Source organism: Anomaloglossus baeobatrachus (genome assembly GCF_048569485.1).
Source record: "Anomaloglossus baeobatrachus isolate aAnoBae1 chromosome 5 unlocalized genomic scaffold, aAnoBae1.hap1 SUPER_5_unloc_4, whole genome shotgun sequence".
Taxonomy (NCBI): domain Eukaryota; kingdom Metazoa; phylum Chordata; class Amphibia; order Anura; family Aromobatidae; genus Anomaloglossus; species Anomaloglossus baeobatrachus.
Window position 1 is genome coordinate 657,415 of NW_027441808.1, and position 17,706 is coordinate 675,120.

The 17,706-nt window shown below is 45.0% G+C and overlaps 1 protein-coding gene across 1 annotated transcript in view; it reads left to right on the top strand.

Moving 5' to 3' along the window:
• LOC142259249 (uncharacterized) overlaps nt 1-17,706 on the top strand; it is a 216,046-nt gene that overhangs the window by 12,278 nt on the left and 186,062 nt on the right. Inside the window, 7 exon segments of the mRNA XM_075331730.1 lie at nt 4,321-5,886; nt 5,889-5,916; nt 7,266-7,330; nt 7,400-7,555; nt 11,881-11,915; nt 12,092-12,736; nt 13,037-13,112. Of these exon segments, the coding sequence (XP_075187845.1) occupies nt 4,321-5,886; nt 5,889-5,916; nt 7,266-7,330; nt 7,400-7,555; nt 11,881-11,915; nt 12,092-12,736; nt 13,037-13,112 (2,571 nt within the window).

The window sequence follows — 17,706 nt, forward strand, 5'->3', positions numbered from 1 at the left end:
TAAGTAGCCCTGGAAGCTCTGAAGCACGGACATTCTAAACTCTGGTGAGCCAGCGGAAGGATGAGACTCTGTTGCCTGTTACATTTGTGTGTTTTGCTGGTTATGTGTTATGTGCCGTTAATTGTTTGGGGATTCAATAAAGTCTTAATATTGTGATTCCCTCACCCTGTGTTGTCTGAGTAGTGTTCCGCCCACGGTTACAGAGATCAGCGTTCAGTTGGGATGAGCCCTGGGCCACGCTGTCTTTCTAAAGGCGGCCGGGCCAGCGGACGAGAGCACCCACTGACCCCGTGTTTCCACACCCATCACTGAGGGATATGCGTTGTGATTTTGGTGACAGCTCTGTTTCCCAATTAGCATGTAGGATCAAAGGAGGTAAATTATGAAGTGCCGGCCATTCTGGCAGATGGATCTGAGGCAAGTCAAAGGTAGATAAGTTGGTCGGGAGGTCCCCCAAGTTCTTGAATTCTGCGGAGCCCCCATCTTTTTTTGCAAAAAGTTGAAATGAGAAACCCCCCCCCCACCCCCCCCCAGTTGTAGGAGATCCCCTTGGTCTTGAAGTAATCGAGTGCTCATCAGGCTTTATGAAGTTGTAGTGTGCTCCTGGCCAGATGTGGGAGGAAAACAATGTCACAGTCTTCCAATTATATGTTCTTTTTAGATCTTGCAGCTTGTGAAATAGTTTACTTCTCCTTGTAAAAATGAATGCAGGACACAACATCACATGGTCTTCAGGGCAAGGTGGATTTGGGACCAAGAGCCCTGTGAATTATATCCATTTCCATAAGCTAGTCCTCTTTCCTCCCAAGTAAATCATAGGATAAAGTATTAATGGTTTTCTCCCACATAAGGGAAGAGATTTCTTCAGACAGGCCACAAATACGGAGCAGGTTTCATCTGTGACGGTTCTCTGTCATCTTTGAATGTTAGATTGGATCTGAGTGGTATGTTCAGACATAAGATATTAGTCCTCTATTGATAGCTATAAAGACGTTGTGTCAGACTCTAGGTTATCCTCTCTGATGCCCACTTGCGTGATGTCCTGTTTAACAGAATACAGAGCCCCAGTCAGAGTCTCTTATAGTCTGTTAAACATGGTCTCCAGGTCCTGCTTTGTTGGGATAGAGCACAGATGTTCTCTCCAATCCCACTCGTCTCCTTCAAAGAGGATTGTGATTAACTACACAAGAACATGACACCGCTGCCATGATAAATCGCTAAGCTGTGCGTGGTTGATGGATCTAAAATACAGTTACATCTACAGGATCGTCATGAATTCTATTATGTTTCCGATCCTAAGGAATTCAGATTACTGCACAATCGCTCCTGAAATGGGGAGCACTAATACTTTTCTGGCCAGAACTCATAGTAGCTCCAATAGTCCATCTTAAATGAGTACAACTCCGCTTTACTGGACTATGTTAAAAAGTTCTCTCTAAATGTCTAATATTTATTCAAGAAATTCATCTGACAGAAGATATTGGCCCCTACAATAGTTTGGATTGCCGAGAGCCCCCGAGCCGCATACTGTAATTACTCCAGATGTGTCACCTCTAGTTACTAAATCACTGACGGTGAAGGCTGTCGGGTGGAGGGCGGTCATTTTAGTAGATGTGTTATTGTCTATAGTCACAGTTTCTCTATAGTAGTTAGTACAAAGCCGCTCTTATTTCATGGCTTTCCACTGCAGCCAGTTTTCTGCTCCTATCCAGGCCCCATTTCTCCAATCTGACATCTGTCACTTTACATGATAACACCTTTGTAATGCTGAATCTTATCCCAGTGTTTCTGAGATTTTTTTCGTGACACATTGTGCTTTATCTTAGTTGTAATTTTAAGATTGATTTGTTTCCTGTTCACTAAAAAAAAAAAAAAAAAAAAAAGTCTGAAATTGTAATCCAATGTAAGAGAATACAGTGAAGAGGTTTTGAGGCTCTGTTGCATTGATCAATTCAATAGCTAAATTTATCTTTCTTCATATGTTCATAGTAGTTATGCAGATTCCATTGTTACATTTTCATTTTCACATATAGCTATTGTATTTTTCAGGACAGTATGTATTCACACAGCAGTTTCTGCTATTACATGTATTCCCCCTTACATAATCACTGGTCTGCATACCTTCTCTCCATATGGTGAAGTTTTTTTAGGTTTTTGCACCCAGTTCAGACTTAGAATGGTGTTCCAAACATTATTTCTTAATTTGAAATGTGTTTCAAACATTGCATTTGGATGTTCTTAAAACAAATAGTGATACCACAACATATAGTCAATAAATAGCATTTACCGTATTCTGCTTTAGTGTAAATTACTATTTTTGACTCCAGAGGCAGTCTCTGGAAATTAGCACAGAGTAGATGTTTTAGAGGCAAAATTGCAAATATGTAATTATACTTCCTACATAGCACCCAGCTTAGGCTATGTGCGCACGTACCGGATTTTGCCGCGGATTTGCTGCATGTTTCGCTGCAGAAAATGTTCATAACATCTCTGCAGTGAATCACCAGCAAATCCTATGGAGAAAAAAAATCCTGTGCGCACTGGGCGGAATTTGACAGCTGCATGTTTTGCTGCAGGAATCCTGCAGCAAAAACAAGTGCATGTCACTTCTTTTCCGCACATCGCTGCGGGATTTCACTCCATTGACTCCAATGTTAATCGTGAAATCCCGCAGGGAATAACGCAGGCAGCAAATTCTGTGCAGTTCACTGCGTTTTCCTGCGTTATTCCCTGCGGTATTTCGCGGTTTACCTCCGGTAATGTACATCGCCTGTCTGCGGTTTTGCAGGGAAGTGATGTCATTACAGGAAGAGGAAGCCGTGCAGAGAGTAAACACACACAGATCACACACACACACAGACATCACAGACATAGAACACAGACACATAGAACACACATAGAAAGAAAACGGAAATATAGAAAACAAAGAACGTGGGCTCCGCTGCATATTTACCGTCCAGCCGAGGTAAGCACACAGCGGCGGCCCGGTATTCTCAGGCTGGGGAGGGAGAGGGGCAGGGTTAATGTCCCCCGCCTCACTCCCTCTCCCGCAGCCGAGAATATCAGCCGCAGCTGCCCCGGGACTGTCGCATGCAATATGCGGCAGCACCGGCGTGTCCTCGGCTCTTCCTGCCGCCGTGTAGCAGTGGCGGTCAGGGTAATACAACAAGGGGTTAATGGTGGTGGATCACCGCCATTAACTCCAGGCTTGATCATGGCAGCGTCTATGTGACAGCTGACATGATCAACCCGTAAGTAAAGTGAAGAAAACACAGACACCGAAAAATCCTTTATTTTAAATAAAACAAACAAGCCTCGTTCACCCTTTTATTAACCCCTCCCGCACCAAAGCTCCGGCGTAATCCACACAGCTCCGGCATAATCCACAGGGTCCTGCACTGCTGACATCCAGCCGCGATGTGTCACAGACACAGCGCTGAATGAATGCAGCAGACAGCAGAGGTAATTACCGGTCATTTCCCACGGCTGGTAATGTGAACTCACTGCCGACCGTGGGAAATGCAGCGATCTGTCCTCTATCTATCCCTCTATCTGTCTGTCTATCTATCTATCCCTCTATCTATTCTTATGTCTATCTATCTACTATCTCAGAATTAAATGACTTTTTTTTTTCAATGTGCTTTATTGCATTGAATGCAATAAAGCACATCCCAACCCGCACGCAGCAAAACCGCGGCAATACCGCGAACAATACCGCGGTGAAACCGCGGCAAACCGCATGCGGTTTTCGGGTGCGGTTTGCCGCGGTTTTTTACCGCGGGTGCGGTAATCTTTGAGAGCATGCGGAATTTTCTCAAGAAAATTCCATTTCCCAGTGCGCACATGGCCTTAGGCTTCAGGAAACACATAAACCGTAAATGTTTATATGGGTTCTTCCCTGTGGCAATGCCAAACGTGGATAGTAACAGTGTTTGGGCCACTGCAACGCTGAGAAGCATCAAGAACATTTGGCTTTTGCAGTTTCCTGGATTGGATTATGCAGCCATATTGCTTTTCAAGAGTCGTTCAGCTATAACTAATGTGGAAACCCTTCATTTTTTTGGTATAATTTTAGCCAGACAACATTATTTGGTGGATTATTATTCCAATATATGGGAGGCAAAATGAAAAAAAGAGGGTTGAACATCATGGTCTACTGGTTCCTGTTTTGAGGTCTAGTATTAAATTATGAACATTTTTTGTTTCAGTAAATAATTATTCTAATTATAGATTGCTACATAACTTGCAGTTTCTTTAGCTATTTTATAAATCGTATCCTTTCATTTTTATATATTAAAAAATAATTTTTATTCTTGGCAGATGTCTGTACCAGGAGATCAGAGATACAACTGACCTCTTCAGTTTTTAAATCAGATGACCTTGATATCACACAAGATATAACTGAAGTGAATGCCATGGCTCCAGATATAGGATCATCTCTCCAAAGCAAAGATGTATCATCTCATTCTTTTGTACAGGTCCTACCTTCTGATTTATCTCAGACTATTAAGAAAAATATAAGTCACAAAACAAGCATTCAAAATAGAAATGCTCCTACAGTAAAAACGTCATTTTCAACTTTAGAATCTAAAAAAATTCACACAGGGGAGAAAAGATTTTCTTCAGAGTCTTTTCGTTACCAGAAAACTCAAACAGGGGAGAAGCCTTTTTCCTGTTCAGAATGTGGGAAATGTTTTGCACATAAATCACGTTTTGTTATACATCAAAGAACCCACACAGGAGAGAAGCCTTTTTCCTGTTCAGAATGTGGGAAATGTTTTGCACATAAATCACGTTTTGTTATACATCAAAGAACCCACACAGGAGAGAAGCCATTTTCATGTTCAGAATGTGGGAAATATTTTGCACAGAAATCAAATCTTGTTGAACATCAAAGAACTCACACAGGGGAGAAGCCATTTTCATGTTCAGAATGTGGGAAATGTTTCGCACATAAATCACGTTTTGTTATACATCAAAGAATCCACACAGGAGAGAAGCCATTTTCATGTTCAGAATGTGGGAAATGTTTTGCACAGAAATCAGATCTTGTTGTACATCAAAGAACTCATACAGGGGATAAGCCATTTTCATGTTCAGAATGTGGGAAATGTTTTGCACATAATTCACGTTTTGTTACACATCAAAGAACTCACACAGGAGAAAAGCCATTTTCATGTTCAGAATGTGGGAAATGTTTTGCACATAAATCACTTCTTGTTATACATGAGAGAACTCACACAGGAGAGAAGCCATTTTCATGTTCAGAATGTGGGAAATGTTTTCCACAGAAATCAGATCTTGTTTCACATCAAAGAACTCACACAGGGGAGAAGCCATTTTCATGTTCAGAATGTGGGAAATGTTTTGCACATAAATCACTTCTTGTTATACATCAGAGAACTCACACAGGAGAGAAGCCCTTTTTTTGTTCAGAATGTGGTAAATGTTTTCCACAGAAATTCGATCTTGTTGCACACCAGAGAACTCACACAGGGGAGAAGCCTTTTTCATGTTTAGAATGTGGGAAATGTTATGCACGGAAATCACGTTTTGTTATACATCAAAGAATTCACACAGGAGAGAAGCCATTTTCATGTTCAGAATGTTGGAAATGTTTTGCACATAAATCAAGTTTTGTTGTACATCAAAGAACTCACACAGGGGATAAGCCATTTTCATGTTCAGAATGTGGGAAATGTTTTGCACAGAAATCACTTCTTGTTATACATCAGAGAACTCACACTGGAGAGAAGCCATTTTTATGTTCAGAATGTGGCAAATGTTTTCCACAGAAATCAGATCTTGTTTTACATCAGAGAACTCACACAGGTTAGAAGCCGTATTCCTATTCTGAGTGTGGGAAATATTTTATCCAAAAATCTCTGGACACCAGAGAGCTCACACAGGGGAGAAGTCTGTTTCACGATAGAATGTGGGAAATATTTTACATACAAATGCAATCTTTTTGAATATCACAAAAATCACACGGGTGGAATCCATTATCATACCTAGATGTTTTAGAAATGTTCTACTTGAAAATTATAATTTGTTGACCATTAAGAAAAAATCACACAGGGAGATGCAATATACAGGTGCATCTCAATAACGTAGAATATCATCAAAAAGTTAATTTATTTCAGTAATTCAATACAAAAAGTGAAACATTTATATAGAGTCTTTATAAACATTATGATATATTTCAATTGTTTCTTTCTGTTAATGTTATTGATTATGGCTTACAGCCAATTAAAAAAGTCATTATCTCAGAAAATTTGAATAATTACCACAAAACACCTGCAAAGGCTTCCTAAGCATTCAAAATGGTCCCTTAATCTGGTTCAGTAGACTACAAAATCATGAGGATGACTGCTCACTTGACAGATGTCCAGAAGGCAGTCATTGACATACTCCACAAGGAGGGTAAGCCACAAAAGGTCATTGCTACTGAAGCTGGCTGTTCAGAGTGCTGTATCCAAGCATATTAATGGACAGTTGAATGGAAGGAAAAATTGTAGTAGAAAAGGTGCACCGGAATAACCGCAGCCTTGATAGGATTGTTAAGAAAAAGCCATTCAAAAATTTGGGGGAGAGTCACAAGGTGTGGACTGCTTCTGGAGTCAGTGCTTCAAGAGCCACCACACACAGATGTACCCAGGACATGGGCTACAACTGTGGATTCCTTCCGGGTCCCGCTGGCGGCGCGTGCGCAGTGGTGGGAACTTTAGATAAATATGAGCCCCTCGGGTGTAATCAGACAACGTGTGGTGGCCCTTGAAAAAGGATCACGAAACGCGCGTCGGGCCTCTGACCAGCAACTGCTTGATTCCGCCTGGATATCGGGAAGGCTGCTAGATACCACTCTGTGCGTTCCCAAGGTAAATACTATTGGTGCGATTTTTTTTTTTCTTGTGGGATACATGATAGGGACCCACAGTACCTTAAGTGGATAGCCACTGTATACCAGGGAGGATTTATGGGATATTTGGCCTGCGGGAGGCGGATTCATAGGAATATATATTTACTTTCAGTATTTTGTCCGCGTTACTCCAGACTGCCCTTTAACATGGGAAAAAACTTTTTTTTGCAGTTTTCTGGTCCCCACCTTCTGAGATTTATTACCTCCTTGTCAGTCGTCTCTTTTGCTACTTTGTTTCAACTATATAGAGTTTTGTCTCTTTGTAATCTTAAATAATTTTTCAATAAATTAAGTGGATTTCTAAAACTCCATTGTGTGGTTTCCACATCTTTTGCATATTATGTAGGAGTAGATCCTTTAATATTTCCAATTATGGGGGAATATTTGTGCACTTGCACCTAATGATGGTTGGTAATATGTCTTCCCCCATTTGTTTTATGAATATTTTTTTCATCTGTTTTGTTTCTGTGTTATTCACAGTTCTATATTCAGGAACTATGGATTTTAGAGCGCGAGACAACACCTGGCGCTCACACATAAATGAGGCCTTCAAGGAGGATCTCAATGGTGGTCTTAATAATAAGTATAACGATCACCAGGAGGACATGCTGAAGCTAAAACAGCTATTGCAAAAACGTACGAAACTATGGTGGAACAAGGGTTATCTTGAACAGTATATTTCCAAGGGTCTAATCCCTCGTGGTCTTAGGATCCAGGTGTTCCCCTCGTTCCCTATTCAGGAAGAATGGTTTGTAAATGCCTGAGAGGGGTGTGCCAATGCTTGCTCTAAACAATTCATGGAGTTATTGATCAAATTGAACGAGACAAATGTAAATGACCTGGAAATTGAAATTGAAAACATTCAAGAAAAACTCAAAAAAGAACTCACTGAGGAAACATTGGCTAAATTTTTTTTTTTTTTTTTAAATTCTTTATTTTAAAGCCAAACTCGTATCAAACATTACATCCCCTGCTCCCCACTGGGACGCAGGTATTATTACAGAAATGACGGTAATATATATACAAACAGTCAGCACACATATGCAATTCCCATCCCCACTACTACTCAAGTCTGGCCCAGTTTACACCTTTTATAAGCCGACCCAACTTAATGTAAGTAGGGAGAAGAGCGAAGAAAAAGAAATCAAAGCCTGAAAAAGATTGAAGGCCTGTAGAGAAAGAGAGATATAAAGGAAGGAGTGGGAGAAGAAAGCAGGGGGGAGGGTCAGGGAGTAGTTTAGGGAGGAAGGAAGAGGGGGGCGAGGGAGAGAGAGAGGGGGAGAAAGAAAGAGAAAAAAAAAGGTGAATCACGACTCCTGAGGTTCCGAGAACAAGTCCGCGTACTCCGCCGAGTAGGTGAACTCCAACCATGGAAACCATGTCCTATAAAAGTCTTTCTGGCGGTCGTTAATAGAGGATGTCAAATCCTCCATATGCATCAGATCGTTAATCCGCGAAACCCACTGTGTCACCGTGGGGGGGGGTAGTAGACTTCCAACCAAGCGGGATGCAAGACCTGGCAGACATGACCAGAAATCTAAGCAATGATCTCCTATATTTAGAGACCGGGAGTTCGGATAGCTGTAGAATAAATAGCTCCGGACCCATTTTCTCAGTAGTACCGGTCACTCGTCTGATTACCTCCCCCACTTCTGACCAAAACCGCTGCAGAGAAGGGCAAGACCAAAAAATGTGCACAAAATCACCCTCCCCCAGACCGCATCTCCAACAAACCGGGTCAACTGAGGGAAACATTCTATGGAGTCTGGTCGGGACCCTGTACCACCTAGCCAACAGTTTGTAATTAGCTTCCAACAGTCTGGAACTGATCGAAGTTCTATGTGCCAGCTGGAGGATGTTGTTTCTTTGTGAGTCGGATAAACTAATCCCCAGGTCCCTCTCCCACTGCAGCAGGTAGGCCGGGGGGGGCAAATCCCCCCGGATCTGATAGCATGTTGTATACCAGGGGTAGTGAGTGCCGTAAGACTCCCTCTCCCAGGCACAACTTTTCGAATCCCGTAGGAGGTCCGGCATATCGACTGAAGCGAGGGAGGGAGTGCACGAAGTGCCTCAACTGCATGGCCCTCCAATCCCCCAGGGGACCCGAAGGCAAGAGGCCCCGGATATCCGCTAGTGAAGGCCATTCCCCCTCTCTACCCAGATGGCAAGCTCTGAATTTGCCCCCCTGAACCCAATTTCTAAAGACCGGGTCCGAGAGACCAGGACGGAATTCCGGGTCACCTAGTATGGGTGACATAGGGGAAGGCACTGGCAAGAGGAGACGTCTGACCTCCCCTCTCGAACAGCATTCAAGAGTGGCGCCAATGGTAGGATGGGATCTCAGAGCAGGCAGGGAGAGGTTCAAAAGCCAGGGGGTGGCCGGGAGATGTATTTCCGAGAAACTCTGTTCTAGGGCCACCCACGGCTTTGTGCTGGAATGGCGGCACCAGTCCAATACCCTAACCATGTGCGTGGCCAAATAGTACTTTTTAAGGTCTGGGATACCCAGGCCTCCCCTACTCTTAGGTCTGCACAAGAGAGACCGGGAAAGTCTCGCAGGTTTGTTGGCCCAGATAAATTTGATATGTAGAGAAGCCAGTTCCTTGAAGAAAGAGCTAGGGATCCTAATCGGCAAGGATTGAAAGAGGTATAAGAGACGTGGCAGGATATTCATCTTCAATATTGCACATCTCCCGAACCATGTGAAGTAGCCCTTCCCCCAGTTAGCGCAATCTTTTCTAATTGATTGCAGGAGCGGGAGATAATTCAACTTGTAAATTTGACTAGAGTCCGCAGTCAACTGAACGCCCAAATACTTCAAGGACTGGCTAGCCCACCTAAACTCGAACGCGGATTGTAGCGATGTGAATTGCTCAAGGGGGAGAGATATATATAGGGCCTCCGATTTTGACATATTAATTCTAAAGTTGGATAGAGAGGTGTATGTTTCCAACTCTCTCAGAAGATTAGGGAGGGAAACCCGAAGGTCGGTAATAAAAAAAAGCAAGTCGTCCGCATAAGCCGTGATTTTATAAGTAGAACCTGAGACGTTAGGGCCCGATATGTTAATGTTGCCTCTGATCCGACTGAGCAGGGGTTCCAGAGTCAATATGAAAATCAAGGGCGAGAGAGGACAGCCCTGTCTTGTTCCATTGCGAATGGGGAATCTCTCTGAAAGGAGACCGTTCACTCTGACTGCTGCCGAAGGGATGCTGTACAAGGAACAAATCCAAGCAAGCATCATGCTCCCCAACCCCACTGCCCGCAGGACCTCCTCCATAAAAATCCAGTTAACTCTGTCGAACACTTTTTCTGCGTCGGTCGACAGAAGCATCAAAGGCAGCCCATCGGATTTAGCCTTGTGTATTATGTTCAGAGCCTTAGTCGTGTTGTCCCTTGCTTCCCTACCCGTCATGAACCCAGCCTGGTCTGGGTGAACAATCTCCCCAAGCAATGGAGAAAGTCTATCCGAAAGAATCCTAGTGAAGAGCTTCAGATCTGTGTTGAGGAGGGAAATGGGTCGGTAACTAGAGCACGAAGTAGGGTCTTTGCCCTCTTTAGGGATAACTACTATATTAGCAGCTAGGGTATCCCTTGGCAAGGGGGCAGCTTCAGAATGTGGGCCATGGTTGAATGCTGAGAGAAATCAAAATGGAATCCACCTTTTTGTAATAGAGCAGAGGGAAACCATCCGGGCCAGGGGCCTTACCTGTGGGAGATCTTTTAAGTGCGGACCGGTATTCCTCCTCCGAGATGGGCCTTTCCAGATCGGCCGCAGCCTCCGGTTTGAGATGTCCCAAGCCGGAGTCCGCGATGTACATCCGTATACGGCTACGCAATTCCGTCCTGGCCCTCTCAGACCGCCCCTCATCAATTGCATAGAGGGTGGAATAGAAATCTTTAAAAGTGGAGGCAATGTCTTTCGGCAAAGTAGCCCACCTGTCTCCCGCGGTGTGCACCTTAGAGACATATCCTCTCGCTCTCTGAGTCCTCAGAGCTCTAGCCAGGGTCCTGCCACTCTTATTGCCATATTCATAGAAATGCCGTCTACACCTAGCCACATTGGCTAAATTTAATAGAGAGGTAGAAAGCGATTTCTCCAAATGGGAGAGTGAGATTAGGGCCACTAAAACCAAAAAATTAATCAGAGATAAAAATTATTTTCAGAGCAAGCAGGTATATAGGTGGAGGAAGGGTCGTTTTAATAGCTACAGACCTAGATCTATATCCCTATCCTCTCGTACTTCTGGTGAAAGCGTGGATATGGAGGAAAGAGATAACCACCCACATTCCAGTAGAAAAACCACAGAGGGCTATAGAAACAACCGGGGACCAACTCAAGGGAAGAGGAAGGGGATATCCCCCACTACACTCCAGGATCAACAGAAGACCAAAAAAAGCCAACTGGAGGTAATTAATTTATCCTCACATAAACTGACTGAGACACAGGTGCAGGTCTAAAGGCCCCTTTACACACTGAGACTTTCTAGCGATCCCACCAGCGATCCCAACCTGGCCGGGATCGCTACAAAGTCTCTGGTGAGTCGCTGGTGAGCTGTCAAACAGGCAGACCTGGCCAACGACTCAACAGCGATCCGGACCTGCAGCACGACTTAGTTAGTCATTGGGGACGTTGTAAAGCAGCTTTTTGAAAGGGAAGTCGCTAACGAAGTCGCTGTAAAGTCCCCTTTACACACTGAGACTTTCTAGCGATCATGCTGCACAGCGGAAAACAAAGGACCAAAGAATGGTCCTGAACGATTTGTAGCGATCAGCAACTTCACAGCAGGGGCCAGGTCGCTGATATGTTTCACACACTGCAATGTCGCTGGGGAGGTCGCTATTCCGTCACAAAACCGGTGACGTTACAGCGATGTCGTTTGCGATGTTGCAGTGTGTAAAGCCACCTTTACAGTTGGGCTTATCTTTTGTGCCCACTGGAACATTTAATTTATTTACAGCTTCTAAAGACCTGCACCTGTTTGCTCGTAAATTGGTAAATTACATACCAAGGCAGAAGGGGGCAAAGAGGCACTGGATGTGAAAGAACAGGAAGCCATTGCAGCCTTGGAGGACCTTGAGATTGAAAATAATATGGGGACCTCGGGGGTTTTCCCAAGGGAGATTTTTCCCAGATCAACGAGCTTCCCTCCCCTGTCAATATGCCCACAGGTAGAGATCTTTGTTAGATTGGTCATGAGAGAGCAAAAAAAGATCCCTAGATACAGCTCAAAGGACAATCTGACGAGACAGCAAAGAGCGGCAATTCAAGAACTCCGTCAGATGACGGATGTCGTTATCAAAAACGCAGACAAGAGCGGAAACGTCGTAATATGGCCAACATCAAAATACGAAAGAGAGGCCTTTCGCCAGCTTAATGATGGTGAGACCTATAGTAGACTCCCTGCAAACCCTCTGGTAGAGTATAAAACTGCACTAATGATGATCCTGGATGAAGCATTGGTGGAGGGGACCATCACTCCCAAAGTGAGAGAGGGTCTGTTAGTTAAATCTCCTAAATTACCGACCTTTTACCTCTTGCCAAAGGTTCACAAAGATGCCGTCAATCCCCCAGGACATCCTATCGTCTCGGGGATTGGCGGCCTTTGTGAGCCTATATGTACCTTTGTAGATTTCTACCTTAAACCATTGGTACGTAATTTACCTACATATCTTCAAGATACCAATGACCTATTGAAGAAACTTGACGGAATACAAATTGAACCTGATATGTGGCTTGTTACCGCGGATGTCGAGGCCCTATATACATGTATATCGCACACGCAGGGATTAGAGGCTGTAGGATATTTCTTGGCGGTGAGTGTGTGGGACGCCCCCCTGTGTGGCCTGATTGTGGACCTTTTGGACTTTATCCTCCACCACAACATCTTCACCTTTAAAGATCGGTTCTTTTTGCAGAGACGGGGTACGCCCATGGGAGCGGCATGTGCGCTATCTTATGCAGGGCTGTTTCTGGGCAGGTGGGAGCAGTCTATACTTCATGAACTGCCCCTTGCCCAGAATATAGTCTGCTGGTATCGTTATATTGACGATGTGCTGCTCCTCTGGCAAGGTACCCGGTCTCTGCTTGACCAATTTATGTCTGAATTGAATCAGAATGACTTTAATATAAAGTTGACATATAAGGTGGATAAGAGAAGGGTGGATTTTTTGGATGTTGTAGTGGAGGTGGGTGAGGGCGGAACAATCGAGACTGATTTATATCGCAAGACTACTTCGGTCAATGCGTTGTTGCACGCATCCTCAGCCTATGTAAGGTCCACGATCAGAGCCATACCCACGGGGCAGTTTCTTAGAGCAAAAAGAATCTGATCCACACCGCAGAGATTTGAAAAACAAGCCGAGGACCTGTGTGTGCGATTTAGGGAGCGTGGCTATGGCATCCGTGGTATCAAAAATGGATACCAAATAGCAAAGACCACATCAAGGGACCAATTGTTATATCAATCCCATCTGAATGGACAAAGGGAGGGGAGTGGTGAATTACGGTTCATTTAAACTGTTAATGGCCAATGGGGGAGGATAAGAGAGGCCCTTTCAAAACACTGGTCTGTCTTACAGACGGATACAGTTTTGGAGAATAGATTGTCTGAGACTCCACTTATGACCTCACGTAGAGGTAGGAGTCTTAGAGATCTACTAGTTGATAGCCACTATGTGGCAAAGCGTTCAACAGGGTTTTTGGGTACTGGGCCTCCAACAGTCGGGTGCTTTATGTGTGGTGACTGTATCATGTAGATCTGGCAATATTGTAAGGGGGAAGGAGTTTTACTCAGTTGATAAAAAACAAAGTTTTAAAATAAAAAAATATATCTCCTGCAGCAGTACACGTTATATACTATGCCACTTGCCCGTGTGATCGCGTATATATAGGTCTGACATCCAGACAATTACGGATGCGTATACGCGAACACGTGTGGGATATTCTGAAGGCACCACTGTCACGGACCCGTCGCTGCTAAGGACTCTCCCCAGACACTTTAAACTATACCACAACTGTGACCCAAGGGGCCTAAGAGTGATGGGGATTGACCAGATCAACGTCGGGATCCGTGGTGGTAACCTAAAGAATATGTTGGCTAGACTAGAATGCAAGAGGATTTTCACACTGGGCACGTGCTCCCCTGTAGGCCTGAATGAGCAATTTAGCTTTGCTCCGTATCTCCACATTTAAGACACCATGAACCTATTGTCCATTTTGATGATATGTGGGTATAAACCTTGTGTTGTTCCGCCACCTTATACTACTGTATATAATAATGAGCTCCACATGTTTTGGAACTTTTTCTGGTGCTCCTATGCTTATTTTTTAATCCTTTATGTGATTTTAATTATATGTTGTCTGTCTTCTTTTGTAGCAATGTGTCAGGTTTCCAGGTTTTCCAGTTCTCTTTTGAATGAGCTTGCCCTCGGTTAACATGGAGTTTACTGTTCTGTTGCCCTACTTCCTGTCCAGCTGCTTAAAAGGCCGCCTCTAAGCCTAGTCCAGTGCCTGAGTATACTGCTTGCTGTGTGCTCCTGCTTTGCTGCTGCTAATCCTGATTGCCTTTGGATCCACCTAAAGACTACCGACCGACCGACTCTGGACCTTACCCGGTTTCTCAAAGCTGTGCCCGGATTCCGTCTGCCATCTTCGGTCAGCACTCTGCCCGGTTCTCTCTGGTTTGTAACCACTCTGGACAATCATCCCGTACGGACACTCCTGGACTTTTACCGCTTGCCCCTTGTGTCCCGGCTGCGGCGCATTTAGGCCTTCCGGGGTGATTGCCGGACAGTCCCTGTATAGGGGTTCGCTCTGGTGGTCTCCCTGGGGGAGTCCGGTGCGTGGCCCCGGGAATTCCCTTCGCTCCGTTTCGGGAAGGTATTTTGTGTATTTGTACCGCTGTGTTTTCCGTTGTGTATCTACCGTGGTTACACATTATAAAATATCTTGTACCAAGAACTCGTCTCTGATTGTCATTGCCCTACGCTATCGAAATCCTCAGAACATATATAAATATTACATTATACTCAGGCCTATAAGAGGATTTCGCTGGGGCAATGACTGAGACACGAGTAGACCAGCTCTTCTCCATGATTAACTCCCTGCAGCAGGAGATGGAGGCGGTGCAGAATAAACTTAGAGATGTGGAGGCACAGCTGGGCCATGATCACCAGGTACTGGGGCCGGCTATACAGGATTTGCAAGTCAGAGTGGAGGCTCAGGAAGCCGTCCCCACTACGTCCGTATCAGCTGCCGGTATGCCTAGGTTACCCCCATTCCGTTTCAATGGTGATCGTAGTCAGTTCCGTGGATTTGTTAACCAATGTATACTGTTTTTCGATGTACATTCTGATTATTACCGTTCTGATCGGTCAAAGGTATTATGTATCATCATGTTATTAACCTCACGAGCACTGGCTTGGGCTAATCCCATGATAGAGAATCGGGACATCCGTTTGAATCACCTGGATGACTTTCTGAACGCAATGGCGCAAATGTTTGATGATCCGAATCGCCGTGCTACCGCTGAAGCGGCTCTCCTTTCCTTACGTCAGGGAAAGCGTTCTGTCGTTGAATATGCCACTGAGTTCAAGAGGTTAGTGGTAGACACCGATTGGGGAAACAATGCATTATTGTCTGTTTTCAGAAAAGGTTTGTCCGGTACCATCAAGGACGAGTTAGCCCGTTCCGAATCTCCAGGGGATTTTGAACTGTTTCTCCAGCACTGTGTGCGCATTGATACCCGTTTGACGGAACGTAGACAGGAAAAATGGGCAGCTGTAAACCGTGTAAACAATATTGCGTTTCCTTCCAGAGAACCCGCTCTCAGGACGCCACGGGAGGCCGAGGACGTACCTATGCAAGTGGACTCTCTGCAAAAACGAGAGACCAACGAACGTCGTGAACACCGGCTCCGTGAGCGTTTGTGCTTCTATTGCGGTCAATCGGACCATTTCTTGATCGACTGCCCGAAACGTCCAAATCGCCCACATAAGGTATTGGCAGCCATGGCAGAGTGTGACAACACGGACGCGGAGTCCGAAATCTCTGAGGCAAGTGGACACTTGGATGCGGTATTTCCCTTGACGGTAATGTCCACCTCACCGAAGGACTCAGAGGGGAAATACACCCATTGCTCACTCCCCATTCAGATCCGTTGGGAGGGACAGCTAATTCCTACCTCAGCAATGATAGACTCTGGGGCAGGGGGAAATTTCATGGACTCTTCCTTTGCCAGGAAACACGGTATCCGGACTCAGCAAAGATCCTCACCGGTTACCATGGAGACGGTAGACGGATCCCCGTTAATCTCTGGACCAGTGGATCGGGAAACAGTACCGCTCGAATGCGTGATGAAGCCAGGTCAGCAGGGGACCCTTGTTTTCATGATAATTTCTTCTCCTCATTTTCCGATTATTCTAGGTATTCCGTGGCTACGGTCTACAAATCCCGTCATCGATTGGGAGACTAAAGAAATATCCTTCCCACCGCAGAGTGGTCCGACCCTTTGTCCAACTGTTCCGGTTCCAGTAACATCAAATACGGAGGGCACTGTACAGGTACCTGTTTTACCCCCGGTTTACCGTGACTTCGCTGAAATATGCGACAAAAGAAAGGCTGATCGGCTTTCCCCGCATAGACCGTATGATTGCCCCATAGACTTACTCCCAGGGGCGGAGATTCCGTTTGGTCATGTCTACCCGTTGGCGGCACATGAGCTAGAAGCACTAAAAGAGTATATTGATGAAAGCCTAGCCAAGGGATTTATTCGTCCGTCTACCTCACCCGCAGGGGCACCCATCTTTTTTGTGAAAAAGAAGGAGGGGACTCTGAGACCCTGTATTGACTACCGGGAACTGAATAAAATAACCATCCGGAACCGGTATCCGTTACCGTTGATTCCTGAGCTATTGGAGAGGGTCCAACAGGCAAAAATATTCACCAAATTAGACCTCCGTGGGGCATATAATCTGCTTCGTATACGTCCCGGAGACGAGTGGAAGACCGCGTTCCGATGTCGGTACGGACATTTTGAGTACCTAGTGATGCCTTTTGGACTTTGTAACGCTCCCGCGGCATTTCAACATCTGGTTAACGATATTTTTAGGGATATCATGGACCAATTCATGGTGATCTATCTGGACGATATCCTAATTTTTTCTGATTCTCTACAGGAACACCAGGAGCACGTTAAGACCGTACTTACCCGTCTGAGGGAAAACCACCTGTACATTAAACTGGAGAAATGCGAGTTCCACTGCTCACAAATACAATTCTTAGGGTATGTCATCTCTCCTCAGGGACTGAACATGGAATCTAGCAAGATACAAGCCATTCTAGACTGGCCGGAACCGGGAAACATCAAAGAGGTACAACGCTTTGTCGGTTTTGCCAACTTTTACCGACGCTTTATCCGTAACTTTTCAGAGATTGTTCGTCCCATCACTCTGTTAACCAAGAAAGGACAGAAGTTTGTGTGGTCCGCCCAGGCCCAGGAAGCATTCCATCGTCTCAAGGTATGTTTTACCTCAGCGCCAATATTAGTACATCCGAATCCCGCACTTCCCTTTATCGTGGAGGTCGACGCTTCCGACTATGCATTAGGGGCCATTCTTTCTCAAAGGACCGGGGACAAGAGTCTCTTGCATCCGTGTGCCTTCTTTTCCCGCCGGTTGTCCCCTGCAGAAAGGAACTATGACATTGCGGACAAAGAATTATTGGCGATTATTTCCGCTTTCAAGGAATGGAGACACCACTTACAGGGAGCCGCGCAGCAAGTGAT